At 49.5% G+C, this 10,144-nt stretch overlaps 1 protein-coding gene across 1 annotated transcript; it reads left to right on the forward strand.

The window, feature by feature from the left end:
* Positions 1-1,498: 1,498 nt before the first annotated feature.
* Positions 1,499-2,233, forward strand: LOC147508093 (uncharacterized). The gene has a single exon (XM_086596835.1). It carries the CDS (start codon positions 1,499-1,501, stop codon positions 2,231-2,233), a length of 735 nt encoding a protein of 244 aa, XP_086452961.1.
* Positions 2,234-10,144: the final 7,911 nt, after the last annotated feature.

Genomic DNA, 10,144 nt, shown 5'->3' on the forward strand with positions numbered 1-10,144 from the left:
ATTTATAGGGGTTACAATGAGCTCTAGAAGCATTCCAAACCGTTATTTGTTTCCTAATACAAATAGACTTCTTTCAGAGTCCAAATTCGTCTCCAAAACTGAGAAGGAATTGGCTACAGTGTTGTTTCATGCATCTGGACTCATGATCCATGCGTCTCAGACTCAAGAAATGTGTCTGGACTCACGATCCATGCGTCCCAGACGCGAGCATTGAGTCTAGACTCATGATCCATGAGTCTCAGACTCAGAAGTCTATTTTCCCTCTTTTGCTCCATCCTTCTATCCTCTTTTGCGGGGCTTTGGTCCAAGCAACAAATCCTTTGGCCTTGGGCTTCCAAATAGGCTTTAAAATAGGTCCAAGTCGTATCTTTAATAGCTTCAATTCCTTGGCCTTCTCCATGATTGTCCACGGGCTTCCCATGTGATCCTTAATGCTCTGAATTGCTCCGTTTTACCCCTTTTTCTCTAATATTCCACAAAACTCACTTTTTCACCTGTAGAATCATAAAACATAACTTACAAACACTATTAGTCCACTAAGATGGATAAACAAGAGGCATAATTGAGGGTTGAATTGCACTTTTTTAGCACTTATCAGGGGGCGGAAGGGGCTGGGGAGTCGGATAATGAGGAAAGGGGACCAGATCTGGTGGAAAATCTGGTGACCAGCATGACAATGGAGCAGGTCTAGGAGATGATAAACAATGATAGGGAGGCGAATCTGAAGCAGGGGAAAAGCCACGGGGATGCGGCCAGCCAAGTGGTGAAAGGGTTGAATCGTAATTTATTGGCATACGTCATATGGGCATCAGAAGTGCCAAAGCGATTCACCCAGCCTCGGTTTGAGAGGTATGATGGCACAGGAGACCCAGCGGATCACATTCACCATTTCAGACAACATATTCCCCTCTGGCAAGAGGCGAGGTACGATGGGCTGCGGTGCATAATGTTTTCGGCCAGCCTGAAAGGTGGGGCATCAGATTGGTACTATAAACTGGCGGCGGGGAGTATAAAGAGCTTCCAGGAGCTGGAGCAAGCATTCATCGCTCATTTCATACATCAGAAAAGGAGGGTGGTGGACGTCGCGGCCTTATTCAATGTTAGGCAATGATCCACGGAGTCTGTAAGGGAATTCCTATGCAGATTCAAAGCTGAGACGTTGAAAGTGGAAAATCTAGATGAGAGGACCGCGGTGATAGCATTTGAAAGAGGTTTGCGATCGGGAACGGGAGTACACCAATCCATGGCTAAGAATGAGATCGCGACCCTGCACGAGTCGTACCCTCGGGTGGAGAAATACATAAGGTATGAAGACACCATGCAGAAGGATTCCAGAAAAATGGGGAAGGCCGTGTTGTCTTTGGATAAAAAGGTGGAGCGTCGGAGAACGGAGACATCAGGGAAAGGGAGTGAAGGACATCGCGAAAACACTTCGCGGCCTGAGAGGAGCAGGGAGGGAGTTCGGAGGGAGAATAGGGAGTGAAAGTCATATCGCGAGATGGAGCAGACACCGTTAAATAGGCCACTAAATGAGATATTGCCCTTGATAAAGAACCTTCAGGGGTATGAAGGACCGCGGAGCATTCCGGTTAAGATACCTACCAAGGCCTACTGCGCATATCACCAGGTGCACAATCACGAAACTAATGACTGCTATGCTTTAAAATGGATGATTCAGCTGCTAGTGGAGAAAGGGATGATGGGAGAGTTTGTGAGGGGAACCCCGAATGAGGAACATGTGCCGGCCCCCGGCAGGATATTAGGAACCATTAATGTAATTTTTAGTGGGGAGGCTTTGAGTCACAATGCACATCGAGACAGGGTGAGGAGGACCGCGAGCATACAACAGATTAATGAGGCAGCAGATCGCACTCGATCTAATACATGGACCGCGGAGGGAGAAGATAAGATTACATTCAGCAATGCAGATCTCAGAACTATGGACGCTCCCCATGAGGATGCCTTGGTCATTACTGTAGCGATGGGAAATTACATGGTTAAGAGAGTGTTAATAGATTGTGGGAGTGCAGTGGACTTGTTGTTTAAGGGAGCTTTGGAGGAGATGAAGATTGATCCGGGGCAGCTGAGGCCGCCGCGAACCAATTTATATGGGTTTTATGGGAGTCTGACCGAGCCGCTAGGAGAACTTTTGCTACCCGTCACCACAGGATGGTCACTGTTTTCACCCGGTTCATGGTGGTGGATTCCAACTCCCAATATAATGCAATTTTAGGGAGGCGGTGGATCCATGAGATGAAAGCGGTACCTTCCACATATTACCAAGTGATCCGATTTCCTACCCCCACCGGCACATATGAAGTCCGCGGGGATCAAGTGACGGCCAAGAATAGTCATCAGGGGACGGTGAAGAGATTAGTTTGTGGAACAGAAGGGGAGACATCGAATCCCAGAAAGAGGCAGGCATAGCAATTACAGTGTGCCTCTGTGGAGGGGAAGGCAGAGGCGACCGTGGAACCAAAAACCCTCGATGAGACAGAGATAGTGAATTTGGGGCAAGGAGAGGAGGAAAAGTTCATGGCAGTAAGGGCCGATTTGCCGGAGGAATGGAAGAATAGGTTGGTGCAGTTCTTGTCGGAGAATAATGACGTGTTTGCAAAGATCAAGTTCGTGCATCTGGGCCGCGGAGAAAATAGGCATGTCGACGCTCTGGCGTACGTGGCTGCAGCAATATCAGGATCTGAGGAAATAACGCTAAGAATCAGGTGATTGGATAAACCGAACATGGAGGAGGTCGTGGAAGTATGCCAGGCTGCGGAAGAAGAAGAGGGTTGCTGGAAAGGTGGTGACTGACAAAAAAGAGAGAGGAAGGCTAGAGCAGGTATCTCAGAGATACGTTCTAGTGGATGAGGAGTTATATCGGAAGAATTTCAATGGGCCTTTGTTGAGGTGCCTCGGACCGAGAGGGGCCCTGGAAGTGATAGCCGAGATACATGGGGGAGATTGCGAGAGCCATTCGGCGGGAAGGACCACGGCCCACAGGCTGCTAACACAGGGTTACTTTTAGCCCCATATGAAGAGGGACGCAGTGGAGTATGCCAAGAGATGTGACAAGTGTCAGAGATTTGCTCAGCTAATCTTCGCACCAGCAGAACCGCTGCACAACATGTCTAGTCCGTGGCCATTTGCTATGTGGGCTATGGATATAGTGGGACCGCTCCCCATGGCCAGCGGTAAGAGAAGGTTCATGTTAGTGGCTATGGATTATTTCACCAAGTGGATAGAGGTTGTACCCTTGCAGCAAGTGAAGGAAACGCAGGTGATAAAGATTTTGTGGGAAAATATCATATGTAGATTTGGGGTGCCATATGCCATAATTGCGGATAACGGAACTCAATTCACCGGAGGGAAGGTGCAGAAGTTCTTGCAGGCGTACAAGGTGAAACAGGGGTTCTTGACCTCTTACAATCCGGAGGGTAATGGGCAGGCAGAGTCATCCAATAAAACCATACTGAACAACCTCAAGCGAAAGTTGGAGGACAAGAAAGGGGTTGGGCCAGACGAATTGAATCATGTGTTGTGGGCTTACCGAACCACACCTCGGACGACAACTAAGGAGACCCCTTTTGCTCTAGCCTACGGTGTGGAGGCCGTGATACCTTTAGAAATGGTGGCAGCCACCACCCAAACAAAGGCTGTGGAAGGAGGTTTGAATTGGGGCATTCTGGCCGATGATTTGAATTTGATAGAGGAGAGGAGAGACACGGCGCAAGTCAGATTGGAGGAATACCATCGGCGCATTCAGAGACAATATAACAAGAGAGTCAAGCTACGGCAATTCCAACTGGGGGATTCGGTGCTCAGGAAAGTGACCCCGAGCACCAAGAAACAGAAAGATGGAAAGCTGGGCCCCAATTGGGAGGGGCCCTACACAGTGGTGGACATCAGAGGTGCGGGCACGTACAAGCTGCGGAATACGAAAGGAAAAGTGATAGAGAAACCATGGAATGTAAGAATGTTAAAAAAGTTTTTCACTTAAATGTAATGGGGATCCAGGACAAGAGACTGGCGTTGTTTGTAAAAATATAATACAACGGCACTTTTGAGATGAGAATTTGACATGGAACGAAAGAGCGCCCAGCAAAGATTTGTAGCAGCAGGGGGGATGAGCCCTCCGTGGACAAGGGTCCAAATCACACTGGGGGCAAGAGGAGTTTCCCCAATAGGCTTCCGGGCCAAAGAGAGCCTGCGAAGAGGGATGAGCCCTTCGCAGAGGGGAGCCACAGTGTACACATGGGGGCAGAGAGAGTCGCCTCTTAAACGGAGAGGCTCCCCAAAGAAAGACGTCGCGGGGGGGCGGAGCCCATCGCGGCTCGAGGGTCAAATCCAGTTGGATTGGAATGAGCTGACCCATCTAGATTCGCGACCATAAGACTGTCCGCGGAGCGGGAGGAGCCCTTCGCAGACTAGGGGTTATCAGAAATCATGCAAACAAAACACTCTTAAGTACTAAAAGTTGTCAAAGACTAAGTAATGGGCCTTAGGCGGCACGATGTGACAGGAGTTCACATTGGAAACATATACATAGCAAGTGGAGAGACACGCAGAAAGGAGAGCACCAAAAAGCATATCACCATTAAACTTAAGAAGCAAAAGAGTATAATAAGCAAAAACTGAGTACTACAAGTGTGACGTTCATTTACAAAAGATAAGCCGGGAGAGGCATGAAAATTAGTCTTGTGGAGGGATATCAGCGGGAGGTGCCAAGGCAGGTGATGCCACAGCAGGATCAATAGAAAGGAAGTCATCAACAAGGTCATCAGGCAGCGAGGTGGAAGTGATATCAACAACCGGGTCCTCGGGCAATGGAGTAGAAGGATCAGCAGTCATAGGGTCCGCGGCTTCAATGTTTTCTGGATGGGGAGACAAAGGCTTGGCGGGGAGGAGGCGGCCTTCGGCGGCTAGTCGGGCGTGCTCTTCGGCGATCTTTTTCGTCGTGCGCTTGTCAGCTTGGGATTTGAAGCTTACGCGTAGCTGCTCCATGTCATTGACGAATCCGCGACATTGACGAAGCGGCCGTGCACCTTGAAGGTGGGGTTGAAAATATCTGGAGTGGTGGTCGGGTGAATTGCAGGGGTGACTCCCTTACCAGGGCGATGGGCCGGGAGGGAGAATGAACGGCAGCGGCAGGCTCTACAGGAGTGGAGATTCGGCTTCTCTTGGAAGGAGGTTCCTCAGGGGAAGGATCAGCGGTAGAAGGGCTATCCTGGGAAGCAGAGGCAGTCAGATTGACAGCGACCTCGGTCACTTCATCATCAAAATCAGTGTCATAAAGCCGTATCTTGGTGACATCCATGGGAGGAGACGGTGAGTCGGTGGAAGGGGTATCAGATGTACTGGTCTTCCCAATTGGAGATAGAGCGAATGGAAGATGGTGGGTACTTGCAAGGTTGGGAAGGCAGATTCAGAGTAGACTTTCGGGCTATCTCTGCAAGGGCCTCGGCTCTCGCCTTGGACTTGGTGGTTTTGCGAGTGAATCCGCGGGGAGGGGGTTCCTGGGATTAAGGGTGGAATTCGAGCTAAACAAGCCGAGCTTTACCATGCTCAAGCTCGGCTCGCTAATTACACGAGCTTTAAATTGAGCTCGGGCTCGGCTCATATAGTTAAACGAGCGAGCTCGAGCCGAGCCTAAACGAGCCGAGCCCGAGCCGCTCGGTTATTTTACACTATAACTATGTTATTTGAACTAAACGAGCCGAGCTTCATCAAGCTCATTTGTTACACGAGCTTTAATTTGAGCTCAAGCTCGGCTCATATAGTAAACGAGAGAGCTCGAGCCGAGCTTAAACAAGCCAAGCCCAAGCCAAGCTCCGAGCCCTCGGCTCAAATTCCACCCTTACATGGGAGAAGGGTGGGGGAGGAGAAGGCCGGGGTTTTCTCTCTTTGGGAGGTGGGGGGCGATAGAAGAGAGCAGAATACTTGCCCACGGTATGGCGTGCTGGGTTAGTAATTACGGGAGTCCCATGGGAGGGGTCTATGCCGAGAAGCTCAGTTTGGGCGGGGTCGAGGCTGTGGATGTGATCGAAGACGAGGGAGGTGACACCAGCATAAAAACAGGACTTTGAGTCTGTCCTCCAACATGTATGAGAAAAATAGCTAAAGGTCAATTCGCGGCATATAGAACAGGGAAAAGAGAGTCAGGGAATGGAATTCACCTCGGGGCAAGAAAGTGAGGTTGGTAAGAGTCACTTCAGGAGGTACATCCGCGGACAAGAACTTACCAGATATGTACACCGGGTAATGATGTCAGGTCTTGTCCGAGGTGGTGATTCGGATAATGAAAAACCATTTGCCGGGGCAAACGCAGAAGGAATGGTACCCTATGCTGACGTCCTTGGTACTCTTTCGAATGTAATAATGGGATATTATATCTCGGAGGACAATCTTGGGGTCGTGGCTTTGGTTATAATGGTTCGCGGCGTACATGATACGCCAGAAGTTACATATCCCTTGGCAAGGGGGAATATTAAAATGGTTACACACCTCAACATCTAATAAAGACAGAGGGAACCGTAAGTCGGATACGATCTGGCCTACCATGGCCACTAGACACCCTGGCCTATGTGGGACCAGGTGGGTGTAGTGAGTCACGTACGTCAGGCACATGCTCGATAAGGATGTCGTCTGGTATTCCATAGCCAACCCTAAGCGCCTCCAAGTTAGGGCGGCGGGATCTTGGGGGAGGCGGTAGGAGCTTAAAGGGCCGCCCAGTAGTGGAGGGGGCCGCGGTGGAATCCACCGGTGGAGTGGAGGTCACCGCATCAGATCGAGAGGAGGCCAGATCCGCGGATTGGGAATCTGACATGGGAGGAACTTGACAGAATATGAACAGTTTGACAAGGCAAGAAAGAAGAAAAGAAAACAACCAACCTGGAATGAGGATCCAACGAGAAGAGTGGGCATCCGGACGAGCAACAAAGGGAGAGAGGAGGGGGAGGTAGCACGCGAAGACATGAGAGAGGTAGGTTGTAGGGAGAAAGGGAAGATATCAGCTGGAGAGAGGGGAGTTAGGGGAAGGTGAAGGTGAAGGTTCAAAAATGGCTGCCAGGGAAAGAAAAAGGAAGAGCACAAAGTGAAGAGTAAAGGGAGGGGGATCGAGCAGGATTTGAAAAGCAAGAGGGGTAGAATGGTAAAAGCATGGGGCCAAAAATCGAGGGGCTGAAAAACAGCCCAAAGAGGAGATGACACGTAAGGGAATGGGAAACGAGGAGGTTCAGAGTGGGCACGCGTGGGACACGTGCCAAAGGGAGGATAAGGCGTGTGACATAAGCTAAAGAAAGGAATGAGCAGAGGAGGGTTCTCGACTCTACACACCGAAGGGGGTCCGCAGACTCGCGAGGGGACATTGTAGTGACCCAAAGTATAATGACCCGAAGACCAAGAGTGGTGGGCCGCGGATGTAGTATAACAAGGTAGCGGGGAGCCCATCAAGGGGGCCGCGACATATGAAATGGGGATGGAGGCGTGGTCAAGGGAGGCAGGAGACTAGGAGAGGAGTTCCAGGGGCGAAAGGGGGAAGAGGTCGGGAGCTAGATAAGGGAGTAAGCTCCAGAGCACCGGATAGGTTAGCGAGTCCATCATTTATAACAAAATCCTACACGTGGCAATAAGAGGACCAAGAGATGGAAGGACAGGTGGACGTGTGGGATGAGAAGAGTAGGGGTATAAATAGAACAGTGGATGAAAGAAAGAAGGGGGAGAAAGAAAAAGAGAGGCAGAGACTAAGAGAGAAAAAAGTGTGAGAAAGAGGTCATAACAACCACTTTGGAAAGAGTTTAGACAGTAAATGGACAAGAGCGTTAGCAGCACTTTGGCAAGAACTTGGAAACAAGCTTGAACAAAGCGATGAACCAATACCCCTAAAACCTCACACAAAGGCCTTTAAAGCAACCGTTTCGCTTCCCAAGTCATACCACAAATATCCCGAAACCCTAACCGATGTGCCAAAAGGACCGCCATTTTTTTTGAAAATTCCATAAGACAGCGAGGTTACCTTTTCTGGCTCCCAAACGGTTCACATCCTCACACTTGCCACACACATGCTAAGGGCCTCTCTAACCAGCATGCTCTAGGGCGGAATACGCTCTCTACGAGCAGGACGCTTACTCGAGCTAACAGGCTACATAGCCTCAGAGCCTCTCACCAGTTGGAACATACAAATCAATACAAGTACAACAATATCAGGCAAAAGGCTTCTAAGACGTCAAGGAAATGAGCAAGGAGAATAAACATGCATTTCAGGAATGTAAAGGAGCGAACGGCCCGAACAGACTCAGGAAACCAATTCTCTATAATTACCGAACTGCCACTCAAGTGGAAGCCAGTTCGTTCCTAATGAAAGCAAATAACAAAGGCGAACTGCCCAGGTTATCAACTCTTAATGTGTCAGGTCATAGGCCATATAGGAATAAATAAAAGTGAACTGCCCAGGCAAACCCAAGAAACCAGTTCTAATGTATCAGGCCCACGGCCAATCAAACAAATTTACAACTATTACAATGGAAGGTTAAATTCATCAACTTGAAACGAAGAAAGTACAGATCCGGAGGCGACCTGGAGTGAGGACACATCAGGAAGGACTTCAGAGTTCGTGACCACCTCAGCCTCCACAAGCAAATCATTAACAAGAGCAGGAGCAGCAGGTATCGTAGCAAGAGCGACATCTGCGGGGGGGAGCAACCTCCTTTTGGCCCTCAACCACACAACCATACTCCTCCTTGAGTTACGTTGTTCATGCTCTACCCCCAGCTGCTCGTGCATTTTCTCCAGCTCCTCTAGCTCGGTGAACATTCGATTGTACGCCTCCTTAGCATCTACGGCCACCATTTTGCACTTATCAGCAAAGTCATTTGCTGTGGTCAGCTTCCCTTCCAGGTCGGTCACCTTCCCTTCCAGCTCGATCGCTCGGTTCTCTGCGATCGTACTCCGCAAGGATAGGGTAGCGACCTACCCCTGAAGGTCAAGCAGCTCCTTATGTTCAGCCTACTGCACATTTTGAACGCTGGCAAGCTCGTCCCTCAGCTTTTCCAGCTCGTTCTTCTCCATTTCAGCAAACTGAACAGCAGTCTTCATCTTTTGGTACCCAGCTATAATCTGCAGCCAAGTAAACAAGGTTAGTAGCAAAAACAAAGCTTCAGCATCAAATCACGGGTTGGCACTTACCAAGCAATGAGCCCGATCCAATAATCGCAGGTTCTCAGACAGATCTTTCGAGTCCAGATCATTCCGATCACCATTCAGCGTAATTCCCTCCAGCAAGCATGACATTATAGATTAGGACTTATAACTGCAGTCCGACTTCTTCACAATCACCTCTCGACCAGTTCGCTCGTGTACATATACGAGAGTACGCTCAAGGTCATCCTCACCAGCATCAACATGACCCTTCCCAGCCTTCACAATAGGAGCTTTCTCCTTCACCTTCTCAGCAGCAATACCAGCATCCCCGTGACCCAGAATGCTAAAGTCCATCCTAGATCTGGTAGACCAAGCTGACTTCCCACCAGATCGCTCCCACTACCAGTGCCAGAACTGCCACCAAGAATGAACTCAGCAGCCCTAGCGACCTTCGCAGCCCTTGAAACAGGCTCGTCAGCCTTCCTCTTCAGCGAACTCTTTCGCTCACAAGGAACGAAAGTGATGTCCTCATCATTAACAGGGAAGCTCTCTTGTCCCTTCCCCCTTCCACCAACAACAGACCTATCAACCTCAGGTCGTTTACCACTACCACCAGCACCTCCACTAGGTCGCATCGACCCACCACCATTTTTCTTCTTCTGCTCCCTACTTACTATCCCGCTATCCTCACGATTCATGCTTTGATCACTAGAAAGCCTCAGAACGTCTTCCCCCCTGGACCTCTTCTTCTGCTCCCTCCTCTTTGCCCTGATCCCATGACCTCCTTTTTCAACAAAATAATGGGCCACGTCAGGCAGTTTCTCTCACTTCTCAGCACGAGTCAGACAAGAAAACCTTTCTATCACACTATGCCCTTTCTTTTTGGTAATAGCGACCTCTGCACATAAGAAAGTCAAAGGTTAGTTCGTTATAGCACAAATTCGTCAGCACACAAAACAAAGGCATGGCTAAACCATACAACCTAGCACGTACCAGTGAAATTACACAC

The sequence above is a fragment of the Coptis chinensis genome, chromosome 3 (genome assembly GCF_015680905.1).
Source record: "Coptis chinensis isolate HL-2020 chromosome 3, ASM1568090v1, whole genome shotgun sequence".
NCBI lineage: Eukaryota > Viridiplantae > Streptophyta > Magnoliopsida > Ranunculales > Ranunculaceae > Coptis > Coptis chinensis.

Coding starts and splice junctions, on each gene's coding strand:
- LOC147508093 (XM_086596835.1), top strand. CDS start 1,499: ATGGAGCAGACACCGTTAAATAGGCCACTAAATGAGATATTGCCCTTG.